We start from the raw sequence: 24261 nt of genomic DNA, 5'->3' as shown, positions 1-24261 counted from the left end.
TTGACAGGAAGTGGGTGTTTCTGGACGGAAACTGGCCGTTTTATGGGAGTGTGTGAAAAAACGCTACCGTTTCTGGGAAAAACGCAGGAGTGGCTGGAGAAACGGAGGAGTGTCTGGGCGAACGCTGGGTGTGTTTGTGACGTCAAACCAGGAACGACAAGCACTGAACTGATCGCAGATGCCGAGTAAGTCTCGAGCTACTCAGAAACTGCACAGAGAAGTCTTTTCGCAATATTGCGAATCTTTCGTTCGCAATTTTGATAAGCTAAGATTCACTCCCAGTAGGCGGCGGCTTAGCGTGTGCAAAGCTGCTAAAAGCAGCTTGCGAGCGAACAACTCGGAATGACCCCCTCAGTCCTTTTCGTACTCAGGGCAGGGAAAGTTTCCAGTCCTATCGGGCCTTTTCAAGATTTCCACGTAGAGGAGCATTCCGAGGTAGAGGAATACAGGCAACTTGTACACCAGCCATCAAGCCTACCGACAAGCCTACCGATTGGCGCTTCGAGGTCTCCGGAGGGATCATTGGTGGTTGGGGCTCGGTTACTGCAGTTCAAGGAAGTGTGGCACCTGTCGAAACCAGATCGGTGGGTGATGGGGGACATCTCCTCAGGTTATATCTTGGACCTTGAGGAACCAGTCCCACACCAATTTTTCATCACTCCTCTGCCAAGCCTCCCAAGCGATCCCTACAGATGACAAATTCTCATTCAGGCGACTGCCACGCTTTTACACAATAGAGTAATTTTTCCAGTCCCCAAACAACAACAAGGTCAGGGCTTTTACTTGAGTCTTTTTCTCGTAAACAAACCGGACGGTTAGTTTCTGCCCATTTTAAATCTAAAATGGCTAAATCCGTATCTCTCTGCCCAGAAATTAAAAATGGAATCCATTCGCTCAATTATTGGCTCCATGGAACTGGAGGAATATTTGGCTTCCATAGACATAAAGGATGCATACTTATATGTTCCGATTTGGACAGGTCACCAACATCTTCTGAGATTTGCAGTCGCCCCTTGGCACTTTCAGTTTCAGGCTCTCCCGTTAGGTCTCTTCAAGGCCCCTTGGGTGTTCACAAAAATCATGGCCCATATACTGTAGTTTCGGTACTGAGGTGTCAGGGAGTCAATATTACTCCCTACTTAGATGATCTGTTGCTCAAGGCTCCATCAGAAACGCTTCTTCACCAACACTTGCGACTCACTATAGACACCCTGCAGTCATTCGGGTGGATAATTCCTTTTTTCAAAATCGTCACTGCTTCCTTCCCAGAGGATGGTGTTTCTAGGTCTCTTAATCGACAACAGGAGCCAGAAAGTGTTTCTTCCTCAGGACAAAATTCAAGACCTACTGTCCAGAATCCAATCCCTGTTACAATTGCCGATAGTCTCAGTTCTCAGATGCATGCAAGTGTTAGACAAGATGGTAGCAACTTTCGAGGTTGTGCCATATGCCAGCTTTCATTCCCGACGCCTTCAAGCTCAAATTCTCAGCTGTTGGACTTGGACGGGACCACACCTGTACTCGTAATTGTTCCGTTTGTCGGTTCAAACTCGTCGGTCTCTCCATTGGTGGCTTCACAGCCACAATCTAACCAAGGGGGTGCTGTTCATTATTTGGTCTTGGATGATGGTCACCACCGACGCCAGCCTCACGTTGGGGAGCGGTGTTTCAAACTCATCACTTCCAGGGACTCTGGAACAGCCAGGAATCAACTTTACAAATCAACATCTTGGAATTGAGAGTGATCCGGTATGCTCTCATTCACGTTCAGACCGTGGTCCAGGATCATCCGGTGCGCATTCAATCCGACAACACCATGGCGGTGGCTTACATAAACAGATAAGGAGGAACTCTTAAGCTGGAATGCCATGAAAGAGGTCTCCCATATTCTCCGGGGGGCAGAGCGTTGGGTTCTGGCCATCTCCGCAATTCACATTCCGGGGGTCGAGAACTGGGAAGCAGACTTCTTAAGCCGTCACACGGTTCACCCAGTTCACCTGGTTTACCTTGGTGAGTGGGAGCTTCATCAGGAGGTGTCTCTTGCTCTAGTGTCTTTGTGGGGAACGCCCGACATTGATCTCATGGTGTCTCGTCTCAACAAAAAGCTCCCTCAGTACGGGTCACGTACTCAGGATCCCCAGGCAGCACTGATTGATGCTTTGACAGCTCCATGGCAGTTTCAACTGGGATATGTGTTTCCACCGATTCCCCTAATTCCACGCCTGCTTCAACGCATCCGATGAGAAGGCCTGCCAGTCATTCTTGTGACTCCGGATTGGCCACGTCGCCAGTGGTATACGCTTCTGCGCAGCATGGTGACCAAGTAACACTTCCATCTACCTCTGCGACCAGATCTTCTTCAAGGACCTTGTCGCCACCCCGATTTAAATTGGCTGGCTTTGACGGCATAGTTCTTGAATCCAGCATTTTGAGAGCAAAAGGGTTATCTCGGTCAGTGGTGAGAATGATGCTCCAAGCTAGGAAACCAGTCACTTCTCGAATTTATCACAGGGTGTGGCGTATCTACATTGCTTGGTGTGAAAAACGCAGGTTGTCACTGGGCCTCTTTAAAGTTCCTCGTATGTTGTCTTTCCTTCAGGATGGTTTAACTAAAGGATTATTTCTTTCTTCCCTTAAAAGGCATGTTTCCGCCTTATCGGTGCTTTTTCAGAAAAGATTGGCTCTCATTCCAGAGGTCCAGACGTTTCTTCAGGGGATGCTTAGGATACAGGCTCCGTTTGTTCCCCCAGTTCCTCCATGGGACTTAAATGTAGTTCTTAAGACTCTTCAGAAATCTCTATTTGAACCATTGGAATCTGTGGAATTAAGGTTCCTCACTCTTAACGTTGTTTTCCTTTTGGCCACTGCTTCAGCCAGATGTGTTTCAGAGTTGGCGGACCTTTCTTGCAGGCCACCTTTGTTGGTTTTTCATGATGACCAAGTGGTTTTGCGCACGAAGCCTTCTTTCCTGCCGAAAGTTGTGTTGGCTTTTCACCTGAATCAGGACATTGTGCTTCCGGCGTTTGCTCCAAATTCCTCTGGAGAGGATGGTCATTTGGCGTTATTGGATGTTGTTAGGGCCTTATGCATTTATTTGTCCCATACTGATTTTGATTGATGCACCCAAATGGGGTTGGCCGGCTTCTAAAAACACGGTGGCTCGTGGGGTGACCTCGGCTATTCAACAAGCCTATGTATCCTCTACTGTTCCTGACCCACTGAGGGCTCATTCGACTAGGGCTGTTGGAGCCTCTTGGGCTGCTTGTGGGAGTGTATCTGTTGAGCAGCTGTGTAGAGCGGCGATCTGGTCGCCCGTGCATACCTTCACGAAGTTCTGCCGTTTTCATACTTTTGGTTTGGAGACTGCCTCTGTTGGGCGTCAGATTTTACATACATCTATGCTGTCTGGTTCTCCCTCCTCTAATTAGCTTGCTTTGGAAAATCCCATTAGTAAGTGCGCAGCGTCCCCCAGATAGATGAAAGAGAAATAGGGATTTTTGTTTACTTACCGTAAAATATCTTTCTCTGATTCCATCTGGGAGACGCTGCGATCCCTCCCGTAAATTTGTCTGGTTTATTGGTTATGTTCTGTTCTGTCTCTTTCGGCTTGGCTAAACGTAAACTGAGGTGATTGTTGGTCAGGCTGGAGATGGGAGGGGTTAGAGGGGGGAGGAGTTAGTTTTCTATAGGTTCTGTGCCAAACTCCCTACCCACACACTCTAACCCACCAGTAAGTGCGCAGCGTTCCCCAGATGTGATCAGAGAAAGAGATTTTACGGTAAGTAAACAAAAATCCCTATTTTATCCTTAGCTTCGGTTGTGTGGTGAGGGACAAGATTTGCTTCTGTGTGTCCACATATTTTATGACTAGCAGCCACCAGCACTTGTTTTGCTTATTACATTGACCATAAATCATTTTAATTGCTCCTGGACCACCAATCCAAGGCACCCCTGCAAGTGCCCTGATGCACCCCAGGGTGCCACGGGACACAGATTGAGAACCACTGGCCTAAGAGGTTTGGTACGTTTTGTGGGGACTGCTCAGCCCCTTGTTAGATAACACTGCGCTGGTTGTAGCAGTACACAGCACTACAGCAGCGGAATGGAGTGCGGGGTTGGGGGTAGGGGGGCTGCACTGGAGGGTGGGACTCCCCTTGACCTGGAGCTCGCCCACCCTGGGTGGTCAGCGCTGTCCTGTATGGCAGCGCCATCTTTCTGGGTTTTAGCAGGAGCGGTTCCATATAAGAAAGTGTGCCCTTTACAGGCAGACATTTTCGGGAATGCCACATACTTTCCCCCACACAGGGGAGTGCAGTAGCACTTTCAGCCAGAGAGTGTAGCCACAGTGTGGGGGGGGCAGAGCCTATAGCTGCTGATCTAAGTATATTTATATTTCTTATTGCCTGTCTTTGCCTCTGTATGGCTTGTGCAGTTGCTCAGTGACCCTGTGTTTATTTTCTTTTACCTGTTTTTGGTTTTGTTCCGCCTGTGTCCGCTATACATAGCAGGGCCGTGTGGGGCCTATGATGGACTAAAAAATATGTCATGGCAAAAAGCGTTACTATGGCTGTATTTTTCACTTGCACCCAGGGTAATGTTAAATTACCGTATGGGCAGGTGGACTCTAGGGCGTTGTGCGTGGTCAGTTCCGGCATGGAAGATCTAACTTCTGCAATGTGCCACTCTCTAGACTGCTTAGATATGGACTCCCAAGTGGAGACTGTGGGTCCGTTCAAGCGTCGGAGGAGGAAGTTTGTTACTTTTCCTTCTTCGTATGTTTCGGATGTCATTGAGGAGGCCTGGAAGGCACTAAATAAGAGGTTCTCCGTTCTTCACAAATTTGCTTCTCATTATCCTCTTTCAGCGGATCAGGCCTTCATTCAGCATCAGTTGCAATTTTGCTAAATTAGAAAAACTGCAACTGCTTGCGATCGCATGCTAGGGTCCGCCCAGCACATGTCCGCCCAGCATGCAAATGGCCGCCAGCTATGCGACCACAAATCATCGCTGATTAAGGAATCCCCCTGCCTACGCAGCCTGGCTGCGAAGACAGTCGGGCTGCCACCATTTACCACATCGCAGCGGTCACATGTGATGTCACATGGCCACCCCAATCCCGCTTTTACTGCCATGCCCCCGCAACGACACATCGCCACCCCGACCGCCTCTGCTTGTCAATCAAGCAGAGGCATTCGCATCAATGATAGGGCACTGCGCATGTGCACTAGTTAGAAAATGGTCAATATGCGATCCATACTGAATAGGGCCCCATAGGTTGACGCTGCGGTGGCACATTTAACTAAACACGCTGCTTTTCCTTTTCAGGGCTCGGTGTCCTTTAAGGACCCACTGGATAAAAAATTGTAAGGTTGTCTCGAGTCCATTTTCATAGACTCCAGGGTCATTATCTGACCTTTACTAGCTTTGGCATGGGTGGCCCAAACTATGAAGACTTGTGGTGACAAACTCGTTGTGGGGCTTCACAGTGTTTCGTCCAGGGATTCCCTACTGGACTTGGCGGAAAAGCTTTGCAGTGCAGCTGAATATGTGTGTGAGGCACACTTGGAACGCGGAGTCAGAATAGAAACGTTCCTTGGAATATCTTTTATTTGGTCGGGGCATTCTGTTTGGGTCAGAACCGGATACTCTTATTGCCCAGGCTACCACTTTTCTTCTTGTAGCTTCCCCTAAACAGTGGGGACCGCATTTCCTTTTGGGGAAGGGGGGACGGCGGGGAGCGTCCACTAGTTGTCAGTCTGCTAGGGTTAATTTCTTCCTTGGCAGAGATTCGACTTCTAAGAGCAGATATTCTGATGCAAGCAGGCGCTCGAAGGCCAAGACTCCAGAGAAGCCTAGCGTTCGGTCGCAAGTTGGAGGGCGGTTGTTCCAATTCAGAGACTGTTGCGTGGAGGTGTCTTCAGACACCTGGGTGCTGGGCATTTCCAGAGGTTACATCATCAATCTCAGGGGTCCATATCCTTGCTGTCTCTCCATTGGTGGCTGGTTTCCAATTATCTCCTGCTTGGTCACTCCCCCATCCTGCTTAAGAGTAAATGATTCAATGGTAAGTGACCAAAATCCTCTTATAGTTCCCTGCGTCTGTAACTGGAAGTCGCAGCATTACTTCTCTGTGTACTAATTACCAGGGCCAGACTTATTGTCCCTGGCATGTAAACCACACAGGCCCACCTCGGTGACAGTGCTGGCTTCTGGAATCCTTCGCTTGGCTCCTTAGGTGGCTCCCAGCCTCTGCAAGTATGTGTGATGTAAGGCCATGATGTCACGTCACATATTATGTCTATCTGGCCGATCACAGCGCCGCGAGGTGGAGCAGCTCAGATAGGTGATACATTGGTATTGTCATGAGAAGATGGTACATTTTCCTCACAATAGCGCACCTGTCCTTCTAAAACACATAGGGGGCTATGTACCAAAGCTTGAATTATAAAGCGGAGATAAAGTGCCAACCAATCAGCTCCTAATTGTCATTTTTCAAACACAGCCTGTGATGTGGCAGTTAGGAGCTGATTGGCTGGCACTTTATCTCACTCCACTTTACCTCTCTCCTGACTTTCATAAGCCCCACTGTGAAAATCATGGAAGAGGCTGGCACAGTTGTCCTGGATTACAGCTCATAGGCACACACAGGGGGGTTTCTGGTTGCCCAGAAACCCCCTCCTTTTGGCAAGTGGCTCAAATTATGAAAATAATAGAAATTGTATATAATATGATTGCTAGAGCTGCCACCACGTCATGCAGTTTATGGGACAGAGCAGAGCTGCTGCACATGCCCAGTTTTCTGTGTGTGTGGATCTGAGTTCTCAATCAGTGCTCTGGACCAATGAGTAGCTACCAGGAAGAAGAGACAGGAGCCTTACCATGAGGTGGGAGAATGTGTGCTTAGAAAATACAGTTCTGTCTCCTACTGTTTCTATTGTTTCTGTATTTATTTATTTATTTATTTATTGTGATGTTTAATCTTTCCTGACCATTTATTTATATTATTTAAATATGTTTGATACAGCTTATACTATAGACCATATATAGTGTTACATATTAATACTGTATTCCATACAGTATCCAGTGTATAAAGAGACCAGTGTTTACATTAATGTCCAGAGTTATTACTAGGTTCTTCTGCGACTCCTACACTTGCTCCAATGTTCTGCAGAGTGGAAGATTGTGGACTGCATTTGGAATCCCCCCTCTAAAAATCCTGCGTTTGCCACTGCAGCTCAACACTGCGGTTGTCAACGCCTTGTCCATATGTAAATCTGGGGCAGGGATTAGGCCTACACACACCCCTATAAACATGGTGACAGGTGTATAATGTGTGTGATCTTGTGTTTCTGATGCACAGACCCTCATTTCTGCCCCCCCCCCCCCCCCCCCCCCTTATATAATGTACACCCTTCTTTTATATCTCGGTTTACATTACAGGTGTCTCTAAAGCCATTCTGGAGGCCGCAGGGCAGAGTGTAGAAGACGAGTGCATCCAACTCGGTAAGAATCTGTTTCTGGGACTTGTTGCTGAAGGGGAACTGTAATCTGTTATGTATTCATTCCCTTGTGGGATTTTCTCAGATGATTAAAATGGAGCCGTCGCCTGAACACATTTGCGGCCATGTTGTGCAAATCGGAAGGCAATCTATTACATTATATCATCGGTATAAAGCTTCCATAAAAACATTCACCACACAAAGTGCCTCTTCCATACAAAATTTGGGCAGAAAAAATATAATTAATTATACAGTTCACAATAAATATGAGATAAAACTGAAGAAACACAGAAGCGCTAAGTATTCCATGGAGACGCTCACTGCACATCCGCAGTATTTTTTAGAGTGGATAGATAGATAGATAGATAGATAGATAGATAGATAGATAGATAGATAGATAGATCAGGGCCGTAACTAGGTGTGTGCGGAGGTAGCACCGCACAAAGCACTGCAGGGTAGGGGGTGCTGTTGGCGCCACTTGTCAATGATCTATTTTAATTACTTTCACTTTCAGCTTTCCCCCTTTTTGAAGCCCAGAATCTCCTGACCGCCCGTCTCCTACCCTCACCCCTTCTGTCACTAATACCTATACAACATTCCTGAACTCAACTTGAGATTTCTTTGTTATTCAGTCACACTGTCCTATATTACATTTCAAGATGCGGACCTATCCGGGATTCTAACCCATTGCCTGTGGCATTGCAGTCAGACAATCTATTCACGGAGTCATCTGCCCTTGCATAGAATGGAACATAACTCTAAGAGAGAATTCTAACCATTGAAACTTACCTTGTGCTTTGTGAAAGAAGGATCAGCACTGTGGCTGAGCAGATCTATGTAGTGTGCGGCTGCAAGAGAGTGGATGTGTGGCTGCACACTACATAGATCTGCTCCATTACAATGCTGATACCTCTGCCGGGATCCCGGCCACCAGACTGCCGGGGAAGGGGGGGGGGGGGCTAGTGCAGCGAGTCTGTATACGGAGCAGAACAGACCTGCTGCTACGCTGTAGCACTTCATGTACAGCCTCAGTCACACACTGACCATTGAATGACCCTTAGGTCCGCTCACAATTGAATGACCCTTAGGTTATTGGTCTGTGGGCTCTGGTGGAGCTTGTGTTCATAGGTCATAGAGTTTCTGACCACAAGTCGGAGACTATGTAGCGTGGTAAGTGGCTCCTATTTCTTGTGACGGGGAATGGGAGGAAACAATGTAAAGTAAGTACATGTGTGTATAGGAGAACATCTAGAGTACACACCGGAAGAAAACACATATTGCCGGCACATGGAATGTATGGTATACACGTAGTCCAGTGTCTGATAGAAAGCATTGTGTACAGCGCAGGGCTTCTGGGTCTTCTTATTCCAGCTAATAGATTATAACACTGATATAACTTGATCATTGATGATTGTTGTATAACGGATTGTGGAATTTTTATTTTGGCCACAGGATCTCAGGCTCAAACGTCTCATATCACTACTAAGAATGGAAATCTCCTCTGCAAGTATATCCTGCATGTCGCTGGCAGGAATTCAGCAGAAGGCATCAAAGAATTTATTACTGAAGCTTTCAATGAGTGTGTTACACTACAGGCTTCATCCATTGCTTTCCCAGCCATAGGAACAGGTCTGATGTTATCTCTATTGTCTCACCGTTATCTCTATTGTCTCACCGTCCTCTCTGCTGTCTCGCCGTCTTCTCTGCTGTCTCGCCGTCTTCTCTGCTGTCTCGCCGTCTTCTCTGCTGTCTCACTGTCCTTAGTGCTGTCTCACCGTCTTCTCTGCTGTCTCTCCGTCTTCTCTGCTGTCTCTCCGTCTTCTCTGCTGTCTCACCATCTTCTCTGCTGTCTCACCGTCCTCTCTGCTGTCTCACCGTCCTCTCTGCTGTCTCACCGTCCTCTCTGCTGTCTCACCGTCTTCTCTGCTGTCTCACTGTCCTTAGTGCTGTCTCACCGTCTTCTCGGCTGTCTCGCCGTTTTCTCTGCTGTCTTGACGTCCTCTCTGCTGTCTCCCCGTCCTCTCTGTTGTCTCACTGTCCTCTCTTCTGTCTCACCGTCCTCTCTGCTGTCTCACCGTCTTCTCTGTTGTCTCGCCGTCTTCTCTGCTGTTTCACCATCCTTAGTGCTGTCTCACCGTCTTCTCGGCTGTCTCGCCGTTTTCTCTGCTGTCTCCCCGTCCTCTCTGTTGTCTCACTGTCCTTTCTTCTGTCTCACCGTCCTCTCTGCTGTATCACTGTCATCTCTGTCTCGCCATCTTCTCTGCTGTCTCACTTTCTTCTCTGCTGTCTCACCGTCCTCCCTGCTGTCTCGCCGTCTTCTCTGCTGTCTCGCCGTCTTCTCTGCTGTCTCTCCGTCTTCTCTGCTGTCTCACCGTCCTCTCTGCTGTCTCACCGTCCTCTCTGCTGTCTCACCGTCCTCTCTGCTGTCTCACCGTCCTCTCTGCTGTCTCACTGTCCTTAGTGCTGTCTCACCGTCTTCTCGGCTGTCTCGCCGTTTTCTCTGCTGTCTTGACGTCCTCTCTGCTGTCTCCCCGTCCTCTCTGTTGTCTCACTGTCCTCTCTTCTGTCTCACCGTCCTCTCTGCTGTATCACTGTCCTCTCTGTCTCGCCATCTTCTCTGCTGTCTCGCTTTCTTCTCTGCTGTCTCACCGTCCTCCCTGCTGTCTCACTGTCTTCTCTGCTGTCTCCCCGTCCTCTCTGCTGTCTCGCCGTCCTCTCTGCTGTCTCACCGTCCACTCTGCTGTATCACCGTCCTCTCTGTCTCGCCGTCTTCTCTGCTGTCTCGCTCTCTTCTCTGCTGTCTCACCGTCCTCCCTGCTGTCTCACTGTCTTCTCTGCTGTCTCGCCGTCTTCTCTGCTGTCTCGCCGTCTTCTCTGCTGTCTCGCCGTCCTCTCTGCTGTCTCACTGTTCTCAGTGCTGTCTCACTGTCCTCCCTACTCTCCGTTATCCTCCGAGATGTCTCACACGTCTCTCTGTAAGTCATAACAGTAAGTGTATTTTATCACATGAATAATTTCCTGTAATATAGAGGTATATGTGTGTGTATAGAGTAAGATAAAGGATTGCAGCAATTCACTCCATAGTATTCCTGTTTTATAGAGGTATATGTGTGTGTATAGATAGAGTAAGATAAGGATTGCAGCAATTCACTCCATAGTATTCCTGTAATATAGAGGTATATGTGTGTGTGTGTGTGTGTGTGTATAGATAGAGTAAGATAAAGGATTGCAGCAATTCACTCCATAGTATTCCTGTAATATAGAGGTATATGTGTGTGTGTGTGTGTGTATAGATAGAGTAAGATAAAGGATTGCAGCAATTCACTCCATAGTATTCCTGTAATATAGAGGTATATGTGTCTGTATAGATAGAGTAAGATAAAGGATTGCAGCAATTCACTCCAAAGTATTCATGTAATATAGAGGTATATGTGTGTGTGTATAGATAGAGTAAGATAAAGGATTGCAGCAATTCACTCCATAGTATTCCTGTAATATAGAGTGTGTGTGTGTGTGTGTGTGTGTGTGTGTGTGTGTGTGTGTGTGTGTATAGATAGAGTAAGATAAAGGATTGCCCTGTAATATAGAGGTATATGTGTGTGTAAAGAGTAAGATAAAGAATTGCAGCAATTCACTCCATAGTATTCCTGTAATATAGAGGTGTATATGTGTGTGTATAGAGTAAGATAAAGAATTGCAGCAATTCACTCCATAGTATTCCTGTATAATAGAGGTGTGTGTGTGTGTGTGTGTGTGTGTGTGTGTGTGTGTGTGTGTGTGTGTGTGTGTGTAGATAGAGTAAGATAAAGGATTGCCCTGTAATATAGAGGTATATGTGTGTGTATAGAGTAAGATAAAGAATTGCAGCAATTCACTCCATAGTATTCCTGTAATATAGAGGTATATGTGTGTGTATAGAGTAAGATAAAGAATTGCAGCAATTCACTCCATAGTACTCCTGTAATATAGAAGTATATGTGTGTGTATAGAGTAAGATAAAGAATTGCAGCAATTCACTCCATAGTACTCCTGTAATATAGAGGTATATGTGTGTGTATAGATAGAGTAAGATAAAGGATTGCAGCAATTCACTCCATAGTATTCTTGTAATATAGAGGTATATGTGTGTGTATAGATAGAGTAAGATAAAGGATTGCCCTGTAATATAGAGGTATATGTGTGTATAGAGTAAGATAAAGAATTGCAGCAATTCACTCCATAGTATTCCTGTAATATAGAGGTATATGTGTGTATAGAGTAAGATAAAGAATTGCAGCAATTCACTCCATAGTATTCCTGTAATATAGAGGTATATGTGTGTGTATAGATAGAGTAAGATAAAGGATTGCAGCAATTCACTCCATAGTATTCCTGTAATATAGAGGTATATGTGTGTATATAGATAGAGTAAGATAAAGGATTGCAGCAATTCCCTCCATAGTATTCCTGTAATATAGAGGTATATGTGTGTATAGAGTAAGATAAAGGATTGCAGCAATTCACTCCATCGTATTCCTGTAATATAGAGGTATATGTGTGTATAGAGTAAGATAAAGAATTGCAGCAATTCACTCCATAGTATTCCTGTAATATAGAGGTATATGTGTGTGTATAGAGTAAGATAAAGGATTGCAGCAATTCACTCCATCGTATTCCTCTAATATAGAGGTATATGTGTGTATAGAGTAAGATAAAGGATTGTAGCAATTCACTCCATCGTATTCCTGCTGGTCTTCCAGGTGTGGCCGGTGTCTCCTCCGCAGTGGTGGCTGATATCATGTTAGAGGCTGTGGCCAGCTTAGCCAAATCCAAGTCAGCCCATCGTATTCAGACAGTGAAAGTCGTTATATTCCAGCAGCAAATGTTAGATGACTTTTACACCATTATGAAGAAGAAGGAGGAAGCCGACCTGCCCAAGCAAAGGTCATTCTTTTCCAGATTTACATGTGAGTCCTCTCCTCCATCTGTTTCTGTGACCTCTGCTTATCTTGCTGATAAATAACGCATATGATTTGCTAGAGAAGAATGCATACATTGTCCGGCGCTGCAGAGCAGCAGAGATCGCTGGGGAAATGGCGCAGCGGGCATTTTCCCAGTGACTTGTGACATAGTAACTACACACCAAAGTGTGACCTGCTTTAGCATGTAGCACCCCAATACTGCGCAGCATTATATGTGACACTGAGACTTAGGGTTCTGCCTGGATTTGCACCCATCTCTAAATCTGTCCACATGTTTCAAATTCATCCCAAACAGCTCAATATGGTTCAGCCCTATTATGTGTAATAGTCGGGGTGGGATGTACTATGCATCGTATCCATGATACAATATATCCCACCACTTATCCGCGCAGTTCATAACACCCGTGTGTATCTAGTGTGCATAGGTCAGCTCTCCCGATCAGAGCTGTACTTTGTGACAGGAGTGACACGGGCGCCGTGGGGGGCTCTGGGAGGGATCTAAGTGGAACCCTCTCAGGGCAGAATTCAGAAAGAAGCCTCTAGGCTCCTAGTGGGTAATGCCATTTATAAATGTTATTACCCACCAGGTCCAAGCTACTCCATGTATCGCATTCTGGAGCTTGGTTCACACGGGAATGCGGCCAGAACTCTGAAAAGTTTACATATTATGTTTTGTCTGCATTTCTGGCTTTAGTACATCCCATCCAATATCATTAAATATATATATATTTTTTTTTAATTAAATTCTGTCTGGTGTCCCCCCCCCCCCCCCTTCCTCCCTTTACCTCCTCAAGGGATAAATCCATCTACTTTCCTTTAGGTTACTAACTTCCTTTGTGTCTCAAATGTACCCGCCTTATCCTCCCGTTTAGTGAGGTACCTCTTAGTATCAGTGCCTCCACCCAAGCATCAGGAGGTAGTAATGGGTCTGTTTGGTAAACCCCGTAGTTTTGTGTCTTACATTACCAAAGCATAGAGAGACATATACCTTCGCTTTACCATATTATCACTGCACTTGGTCCTCCACTTCCGTTCAGAATAACATACATTGAGGGTGATTCAGATCTGATCGCTGGGCTGATAATTTTGCTGTCCTGCGTTCAGATAGTCGCCGCCTACAGGGGGAGTGTATATTCGCTGTGTAAGTGTGTGATGCTACTTGTACGCCGAGCTGGTAAATACACTTTGTGCAGTCTCTGCGCAGCGCAGGACTTACTCCTCCAGTGCGATCACATCAGGCTGATCAGGGCCGAAGCTGACGTCACACACGCCTGCGTTTTCCGAACACTCCCAGTAAATGATCAGTTACCACCCACAAACGGCTTCCTCCTGTCAATCACCTTGCGAACGCCCGTGTGAATGGAATTTTCGCAGCATCCCATTGCTGGCCGGCGATGCCGGTTGTTGATGTCCAGCGCGCATACGCATTGCGGTGCATACGCATTTAGTACCTGATCACCCGCTGTGTGAAAACGCACAGCAGCAATCAGATCTGAATGACCCCCATTAACTTCAACATTAACATTAACTTTAACATTAACTTTAACATTAACTTTAAAGCTGATAGTTATAATTACTAACATTGGCAGAGTAATGTATTGCACACTTCTTGGCTCACAACAGTCTCAATTATCCTACATTAACATTCAAAGCATAACATGTATATACAACTCCCCGAACCCCCGATGCCGACACAGAGTCTCCAGAGCACCACCTACAGTGGAATTTCACTGGTCCTGGGACTCTGCCGCCGGCTTCACCACCACCTCAGGGACCCCACCACCGCCAGTTATCCACAGATCCTGACACAAGGTACACTGCCACTGTCAGCCTCCCGCAACTCCTGCCGCGATCTTCGACCGCTTCACTGGCTTCACCCCTCCTGTGTCCGGCCGCCTGCTTAAAGCTCAAGTATATAGCTCGCCAGTCGCTCAGGACACAGGGGGGTGAGCACTGGAGGGAGGGGACTGCAGACTGGAGGATAACTGCTACAGGCTGCCTTTTATACCCACCAGCACATGGGTCGAGGTACTCCTTTTCCCGCTACCCGCACGAGCCCATGGCAGATGATTGACAGGGTGCGTGGGGCTTCCAGAACTCTTTCTCTCCCCTCTAAAATAAGCATCTGTTAAGGAGGGACACAATGCTCTGCTTCTGGACTTTTCTCTTAATTTTTGATTGCCAGTAACTATGTTGAACAGGATAATGGATAAGAGAGGTGTTTCAGCACAGGTGCCAGCAATAAGCAGTAAGAGGGAAGTCCAGGAGCAGAGCATTATGTCCCTCCTGGAGAGGGTCATGTTGGGAGGTATGATATAGTAATAAATATTTCTCTAACGTCCTAGTGGATGCTGGGGACTCCGTCAGGACCATGGGGATTAGCGGGCTCCGCAGGAGACAGGGCACATCTAAAAAGCTTTTTAGGTCACATGGTGTGTACTGGCTCCTCCCCCTATGACCCTCCTCCAAGCCTCAGTTAGGTTTTTGTGCCCGTCCGAGAAGGGTGCAAACTGGATGGCTCTCTTAAGGAGCTATTTAGTAAAGTTTTTTTTTAGGTTTCTAATCAGTGATTCCTGCTGGCGACAGGATCACTGCAACGAGGGACTTAGGGGAGAGACTTGCAACTCACCTGCGTGCAGGAGGATTGAAGTCTTAGGCTACTGGACACTGAGCTCCAGAGGGAGTCGGAACACAGGTCAGCCTGGGGTTCGTCCCGGAGCCGCGCCGCCGATCCCCCTTACAGACGCTGAAGAAAGACGGCGGAACGGAGGTCCGGAAACAGGCGGCAGAAGACTTCACAGTCTTCAGAGAGGTAGCGCACAGCACTGCAGCTGTGCGCCATTGTTGTCACACGGCTCACTGACACGGTCACGGAGGGTGCAGGGCGCTGCTGGGGGCGCCCTGGGCAGCAATATAAATACCTATTTGGCAAATAAATACATCACATATAGCCATTAAGGCTATATGTATGTATTTTAACCCAGGCCAGTTATTAAAAAACCGGGAGGAAAAGCCCGCCGAAAAGGGGGCGGAGCTTATTCTCCTCAGCACACGGCGCCATTTTCCTGATCAGCTCCGCTGGTGAGGAAGGCTCCCACTCTCCCCTGCACTGCACTACAGAAACAGGGTTAAAAGAGAAGGGGGGCATAAATTGGCGATATAATGATATATTAAGAGCGCATATATAGAAACAACACCTTCTAGGGTTGTTATATACATTATAGCGCTTTTGGTGTGTGCTGGCAAACTCTCCCTCTGTCTCCCCAAAGGGCTAGTGGGTCCTGTCCTCTATCAGAGCATTCCCTGTGTGTGTGCTGTATGTCGGTACGTGTGTGTCGACATGTATGAGGAAAATGTTGGTGAGGAGGCGGAGCAAATTGCCTGTAATGTTGATGTCACTCTCTAGGGAGTCGACACCGGAATGGATGGTCTACTTATGGAATTACGTGATAATGTCAACACGCTGCAAGACGGTTGACGACATGAGATGGCCGGCGGACAAATTAGTACCGGTCCAGGCGTCTCAGACACCGTCAGGGGCTTGTAAAAACGCCCATTTACCTCAGTCGGTCGACAGACACAGACATGGACACTGACCCCAGTGTCGACGGTGAAGAAACATACGTAATTTTCCTTTAGGGCCACGAGTTACATGTTAAGGGCAATGAAGGAGCTGTTACATATTTCTGATACTACAAGTACCACAAATAAGGGTATTTTGTAGGGTGTGAATAAACTACTTGTAGTTTTGCCTGAATCAGATAAATTAAATGAAGTGTGTGATGATACGTGGGGTTCCTCCGATAGAAAGTTATGGGCGGTATACCCTTTCCCGCCAGAAGTAAGGGCGAGTTGGGAAACACACCTTAGGGTGGATAAGGCGCTCACACGCTTATAAAAACATGGCGTTACCGTCTCTAGATACGGCCGCCCTCAAGAAGCCAGCTGATAGGAAGCTGAAAAATATCATGACAGTATATACACACATACTGGTGTTATACTACGACCAGCAATCGCCTCAGCCTGGATGTGCAGCGCTGAGGGGGCTTGGTCGGATTTCCTGACTGAAAATTTTGATACCCTTGACAGGGACAAGATTTTATTGACTATAGAGCATTTTAAGGATGCATTTCTATATATGCGTGATGCGCAGAGGGATATTTGCATTCTGGCATCAAGAGTAAATGTGATGTACATATCTGCCAGACGAAGACACGACAGTGGTCAGGTGAGGCAGATTCCAGACGGCATGTGGAAGTATTCCCGTATAAAGGGGCGGTCCATCGGACCTGGTGGCCATGGCAACAGCTGAAAAATCCACCTTTAGTTACCCCGAATCACATATCGGCAAAAAAGGACACAGTCTTTTCAGTCTCAGTCCTTTCGTCCCCATACGGGCAGGCGGGCAAAGGCCAGTCATATCTGCCCAGGGGTAGAGGAAAGGGAAGAAGACTGCAGCAAGCAGCCCATTCCCAGGAACAGAAGCCCCTCACAGCTTCTGCCAAGTCCGCAGCATAACGCTGGGGCCGTACAAGCGGACTCAGGTGCGGTAGGGGGTCATCTCAAGAGTTTCAGTACGCAGGGGGCTCACTCGCAAGGGAACTCCGGGATCCTACATGTAGTATCCCAGGTGTACATTGGAAATTCGAGACATCTCCCCCTCACACAATTCACAGGCTGTATTCCCAGCAGGTGATAATCAAAGTACCCCTCTTACAACATGGAAGGGGGTAGTATTCCACACTATATTGTGGTACTGAAGCCAACCGGCTCGGTGAGATCTGAAATATTTGAACACTTACATACAAGCGTTCAAATCAAGATGGAGTCACTCAGAGCAGTGATAGCGAACCAGGAAGAAGGGGACGATATGGTGTCACTGGATATCAGGGACGCTTACCTACAGGTCCAAATTTGCCCTTCTCACCAAGGGTACTTCAGGTTCCTGGTACAGAACTGTCACTATCAGTTCAGACGCTGCCGTTTGGGTTGTCCACGGCGCCCCGGGTCTTTACCAAGGTAATGGCCGGAATGATGATTTTTCTTAAAAGGAAACATGGACGCTTTCCTGATAAGGGCAAGGTCCAGAGAACAGTTGGAGGTCGGAGTAGCACTATCTTAAGTAGTTCTACGACAGCACGAGTGGATTCTAAATATTCCAAAATCGCAGCTTTTTCCGATGACACGTCTACTGTTCATAGGGATGATTCTGGACAGAGTCCAGAAAAACGTGTTTCTCCCAGTGGAGAAAGCCAGGGAGTTATCCGAGCTAATCGGGATCCTCCTAAAACCAGGAAAAGTGTCAGTGCATCATTGCACAAGAGTCCTGGTAAAAATGGTGGCTTATTACGAAGCAATTCCATTCGGCAGATTTCCCGCAAGAACTCTTCGGTGGGATCTGCTGGACAAATGGTCCGGATCGCATCCTCAGATGCATCAGCGGATAACCCTATATCCAAGGACAAGGGTGTCTCTCCTGTGGTGATTACAGAGTGCTCATCTTCTAGAGGGCCGCAGATTTGGCATTCAGGATTGGATGCCGGTGACCACGGAGGCCAGCCTGAGAGGCTGGAGAACAGTCACACAGGGAAAAAATTTCCAGGGAAGTGTGATTAAGTCTGGAGAATTCTCTCTGCATAAATAAGCTTAGAGCAAATTTATAAGGCTCTAAACTTAGCAAGACCTCTGCTTCAAGGTCAGCCGGTATTGATCCAGTGGGATAACATCACGGCAGTCGCCCACGTAAACAGAAAGGGCGGCACAAGAAGCAGGAGGGCAGTGACAAAACTGCAAGGATTTTTCGCTAGGCGGAAAATCATGTGATAGCACTGTCAGCAGTGTTCTTTCCGGGAGTGGACGACTGGGAAGCAGACTTCCTCAGCAGGCATGACCTCCACCCGGGAGAGTGGAAACTTCATAGGGAAGTTTTTCAGCATGATTGTGGACCGTTGGCAAAGACCAAAGGTGGACATGATAGCGTCCCGCCCGAAAAACGGGACAGGTATTCCGCCAGGTCATGAGACCTTCAGGCGATAGCTGTGGATGTTCTGGTAACACCGTGGGTGTACCAGTCAGTGTATGGGTTCCCTCCTCTGTTTCTCATAACCAAGGTATTGAGAATTATAAGACATAGAGGAGTATGAACTATACTAGTGGCTCCGGATGGGCCAAGAGGGACTTGGTACCCGGAGCTTCAAGAGATGCTCACAGAGGACTAAGGGCCTGGGGAGCTAAGAAGGGACTTGCTTCAGCAAGTACCATGTCTTTTCCAAGAATTACCGCGGCTGCGTTTGACGGCATGGCGGTTGAATACCGGATTCTGAAGGGAAAAAGGCATTCCATAAGAGGTCATACCTACCTTGGTCAAAGCCAGGAAGGAGGTGACCGCACAACGTCATCACCACATGTGGTGAAAATATGTTGCGTGGGTAAGGCCAGGAAGGCTCCACGAAGGAAATTCAACTAGGTCGATTCTGCACTTCCTGAAAACAGGAGTGTTTTGAGCCTCAAATTGGGGTTCATTAAGATTTAAATTTCGGCCCTGTAGATTTTCTTCCAGAAAAAATTGACTTCAGTTCCTGAAGTCCAGATTGTAAAGGGTGTATTCCATATACAGTTCTTTTGTGCCTCTAGGGGCACCGTGAGATCTCAACATAGTGTTGGGATTCCTTAAAATCATATTGGTTTGAACCGCTCAAATCTGTGGATTTGAAATATCTCACATGGAAAGTGACCATGCTGTTGACCAATATCTCACATGGAAAGTGACCATGTTGTTAGTCCTGGCCTCGGCCAGGCGATTGTCAAAAAGAATGGGCGGCTTTGTTTTACAAAAGCCCATATTAAAATTTTCCATTTGAACAGGGCAGAACTGGGACTCGTCTCCAGTTTCTTCCTAAAGGGGTGTCAGCGTTGTCACCTGAAAAAAACCTATTGTGGTGCCTGCGGCTACTGGGGACTTGGAGGACTCCAAGTTACTAGACGTTGTCAGGGCCCTAAAAATATATATATATATATATATATATATATATATATATAGTTAGGACGGCTGGAGTCGGAAAGTCTGACTTGCTGTTTATATTGTATGCACCCAACAAGCTGGGTGCTCCTGCTTCTAAGCAGTCTATTGCACGCTGGATTTGTAGTACAATTCAGCTTGCACATTCTGTGGCAGGCCTGCCACAGCCGAAATATGTAGATGCCCATTCCACAAGGAAGGTGGCCTCATCCTGGGCGGCTGCCCGAGGAGTCTCGGCATTATAACTTTGCCGAGCAGCTACGTGGTCAGGGGAGAACACGTTTGTAAAATTTTACAAATTTGATACTCTGGCTAAAGAGGACCTGGAGTTCTCTCATTCGGTGCTGCAGAGTCATCCGCACTCTCCCGCCCGTTTGGGAGCTTTGGTATAATCCCCATGGTCCTGACGGAGTCCCCAGCATCCACTAGGACGTTAGAGAAAATAAGAATTTACTTACCGATAATTCTATTTCTCGTAGTCCGTAGTGGATGCTGGGCGCCCATCCCAAGTGCGGATTGTCTGCAATGCTTGTACATAGTTATTGTTACAAAAATCGGGTTATTACTATTGTTGTGAGCCATCTTTTCAGAGGCTACTTCGTTTTGTTATCATACTGTTAACTGGGTTCAGATCACAAGTTGTACGGTGTGATTGGTGTGGCTGGTATGAGTCTTACCCGGGATTCAAGATCCTTCCTTATTGTGTACGCTCGTCCGGGCACAGTACCTAACTGAGGCTTGGAGGAGGGTCATAGGGGGAGGAGCCAGTACACACCATGTGACCTAAAAAGCTTTTTAGATGTGCCCTGTCTCCTGCGGAGCCCGCTAATCCCCATGGTCCTGACGGAGTCCCCAGCATCCACTACGGACTACGAGAAATAGAATTATCGGTAAGTAAATTCTTATTTTATCCCATACTTGCCTACCTGACCCTCTCCATGAGGGAGAAAATGCTCTGTTCCTGGACTTTCCTGGTAATGTATGATTGCCATCCCCTGTGGTGAGCTAGTTAATTGATAAGAAAGGTGTTTCACCACAGGTGATGGCAATCATACATTACCAGGAAAGTCCAGGAACAGAGCATTTTCTCCCTCATGGAGAGGGTCAGGTAGGCAAGTATGATTTATCCACAAAATGGAAACCTTCAGCCCTCATTCACATACCAAAGGGCTATTCACATTAAAAAAGGCACCACTGTAATTCATATGTCCTGTCATGCAGCATGTAAATCACCTCTACATATAAAGTGTACATAAACTAAGTTTTAACACACATGGGATGCTCATGGATTACACAGGTTCTGTGGCTGGTGAAATGCATACTGGAAGCCAGCCACAGAACCTGTGTAATTCATGAGTGCCCGGTTTAAAGGGATAGTATGGTCAGCCTACTGTATATTAATACATGGGTATATATTTATCTCAGCTCTGTCTAGGTTTATAGTGTAAATACATGAAATACAGATATTTTGTACCTCAGGTATGGTACTTTTATATTTTATTTGTGCATAAGACATACATTAACCCCTTCATGGAGTTACAGTTCTCCCTACCTCACTTTACAGCTATATCTACCCATAGGCATATAACTTAACTCTTACACAGGTGTACACTGGCATGCCCATTACATCGCATATGAGGGGCTGAAAAAAAGAATTCCATCAATTTAAATCAGTTTCCCTGGAATGTCCCAATTGTATATGGTTTTATTGCTACTCGCAGATAACCGTATCTTTCCCTCTACGCAGCTTTTCTAAGTTATTTCACATCAAACTCTGGAGCTGAAGAAACCAACGATTTTGAGTTAAAAGAGAACATTGAGCCGGCTATCTACCACCTGTGCGCGGAGAGAGCGGAGGATGTGAGAGAGGCTTCATCCTGGCTCCGTGACATCATACTGAGGCAGCAGCACGAGAACGTCATCACAGACGACTGGATTCGGGATCTCGATGAGGGGGACCATCAGGCGTTGGCTGAGTATCAGAAGAAACTGGAAGTGTCTGTTTCTTTTAGGATCCCAGCTTCCACCATTAAAATATCCGGTCTGACCAGGGACGTTCTGGAAATGACCAATAAAATCCAAGAATTGATAAAGGACGTGAGAGATAAGAAAACCAGGGAGCGGGAGGCAGATCTGTGCAGCAACCTGGTGGAGTGGAGTTACAAAGATGGCAGCACATCTACCCCCTTCGATAAAATGACCAACATGGAGCTGGAGAAAGCCAAGAATGAGAACAGGAGTTCCTTATTCATTCTTATCAACGGTGTCAAGTACACAGTAGTGATGGAGCTGAAATCCGCCTCCGATCCCAAAGGCCACACAGTCGACCTCGAACGAATTTCTAAAAACAGTAATTATTCTCTTCTGCCTATCACTGGCTGGTCACTGGACAGAATTGTATGGAACTATGGGAGAGATGTATCAAAGAGTGCAGAAGTGGACAAGTGGAGAAGTCGCCATAGTAACCTATCATTTTATAGAATGTACTTTATAAATGCTACTTAAGCTGATTGGGTGCAATAGTCAACTGCTCCACTCTTTAGACGGATTGATACATCTCTCCTTGTTTCACATAATTATGTTCAATACGGTGTTCTGCGCCTCTCTGCTCAAACAATGGGGGTTATTTAGATGTGGAAGCAAACCCAAAAAGCAAGCAACTGGGCAAAGCCATACTGCAGTGCAAGTGGGGCAGATGTAACATGTGCAGATAGAGTTAGATTTGGGAGGGATGTGTGCAAACTGAAATTGTAGTTTAAAAATAAAGCTAACATTTGTGGTCTACATGCAACAGCAGCCAGTATTTACCCTGCACGGAAACAATATCAATGTATTTCCTCCCCTTGCATTACAGCATGGTTTGTTCCAAATACAAACGTACGTGCTTTTTCTGCCTTGCTTATAAATCTGAATAATACCCAATAATGGGCCTAATTCTGAGTTGATCGCAGCAGCAATTTTGTTAGCAGTTGGGCAAAACCATGTGCACTGCAGGAGGGGCACATATAACATGTGCAGAGAGAGTTAGATTTGGGTGGGGTGTGTTCAAACTGAAATCTAAATTGCAGTGTAAAAATAAAGCAGCCAGTATTTACCCTGCACAGAAACAAAATAACCCACCCAAATCTAACTCTCTCTGCAAATGTTATATCTGCTCCCCCTGCAGTGCACATGGTTTTGCCCAATTGCGAACAAACTTGCTGCTGCGATCAACTCAGAATTACCCCCAATGTTATTTCACAAATGTGCTTAAAGATAGGCTTACTACACTATCCCTTTAACCCGTGACACTTATGAATGATATACACAGGTTCTGTGGCTGGCTCACTTCAAGCCTGCATTTCTCCTGGTTTTAATCAGCCACAAAACCTGTGTAATCCATGAGTGTCCCGGTATAAAGAGATGGGGGTAAATTTACTAAGATGAGAGTTCTATTTAAGATGAGATGTTGCCCATAGCAACCAATCAGATTCCAGGTATTATCTTCTAGAAGGTGCTAGATAAATGAGAAGTAGAATCTGATTGGTTGATATGGGCAACATCCTATCTTAAATAGAACTCCCATCTTAGTAAATTTACCCCATGGTATGGTAAGCCTAATTAAGGATAAGAGTGCAGATATAGACATTAATGGCTCCTCCCCGCCCGGCACTCCAGTTGCTAATTCCAGATATAAAATATGTGCCTATTGGGGCACAAACAAAATCCTATAGCACAGGTTCTCAAACTCGGTCCTCAGGACCCCACACAGTGCATGTTTTGCAGGTCTCCTCACAAAATCACAAGTGAAATAATTAGCTCCACCTGTGGACCTTTTAAAATGTGTCAGTGAGTAATTAATATACCTGTGCACTTGCTGGGTTACCTGCAAAACATGCACTGTGTGGGGTCCTGAGGACCGAGTTTGAGAACCACTGTCCTATAGAATTATTAAACTTAGTTATTTAATTATTTTAATTATTAGATTAAAAACAATTTATTGTGAAATAATAATAAAAGGGTATAGATATGCATGCACAGTATTTACAATGTGTTACACAACCAGTGAATGAATGACGGTATAATTAAATAACTCCTCTCAGACATTATATTAGAATCCAAAAGGTTCCCAATTCCTAGACTTACCATACTATCCATTTATACTGGGCCATTAATGAATTACACAGGTTCTGTGGCTGGCTGACTTTAATCCTGCATTTATTTATTTATTTATTATTTATTAACAGTTTCTTATATAGTGCAGCAAATTCCGTTGCGCTTTACAATTGGAAATAACAATGATATAACAAAACTGGGTAATAACAAACAGTCATAGAGGTAGGAAGGCCCTGCTCGCAAGCTTACGATCTATAGGGAAATAGGCATGTATAGACAAGGATAGGTGCTATCTATTGCATAGTTGTCCGCTAGATTGCAAAGGTTCTTGGTGGGCTGTATGATATGGTCATACAGCAATGATGATCCGGGGTTGAGAGGAAGGGAACGTGAAGAATGAGAAGACATGTGAGGATATGTGTGGACTGTACAGAGTGGATGCAATTTGATAGGCAGGTTTATGAAAGTTATGTGGGCGGTTCTGGAATTTGATACGCTTGCCTGAAGAGATGAGATTTCAGGGAACGCTTGAAGGTTTGGAGACTAGAGGAGAGTCTTATTGTGCGTGGTAGGGCATTCCACGGAGTGGGTGCAGTCCGATGAAAGTCCTGCAATCGTGAGTGGGAGCGAGTAATGGGTGTGGATGAGAGACGCAGGTCTTGTAAAGAGCGAAGAGGTCGGGTTGGGA

The 24261-nt window shown here is 46.3% G+C and overlaps 1 protein-coding gene across 1 annotated transcript in view; it reads left to right on the top strand.

Annotated features, from left to right (window-relative positions):
- The window catches only part of LOC134944212 (protein mono-ADP-ribosyltransferase PARP14-like), a 142245-nt gene that overhangs the window by 102479 nt on the left and 15505 nt on the right, over window positions 1–24261 (top strand). The window contains exons 11-14 of the mRNA XM_063932794.1: window positions 7441–7503; window positions 8952–9128; window positions 12239–12445; window positions 21226–21828. Of these exons, the coding sequence (XP_063788864.1) occupies window positions 7441–7503; window positions 8952–9128; window positions 12239–12445; window positions 21226–21828 (1050 nt within the window). The remainder of the gene's footprint in view (window positions 1–7440; window positions 7504–8951; window positions 9129–12238; window positions 12446–21225; window positions 21829–24261) is intronic.

The sequence above is a fragment of the Pseudophryne corroboree genome, chromosome 7 (genome assembly GCF_028390025.1).
Source record: "Pseudophryne corroboree isolate aPseCor3 chromosome 7, aPseCor3.hap2, whole genome shotgun sequence".
Lineage (NCBI taxonomy): Eukaryota > Metazoa > Chordata > Amphibia > Anura > Myobatrachidae > Pseudophryne > Pseudophryne corroboree.
This window is presented reverse-complemented; position numbering and strand designations above follow the sequence as displayed.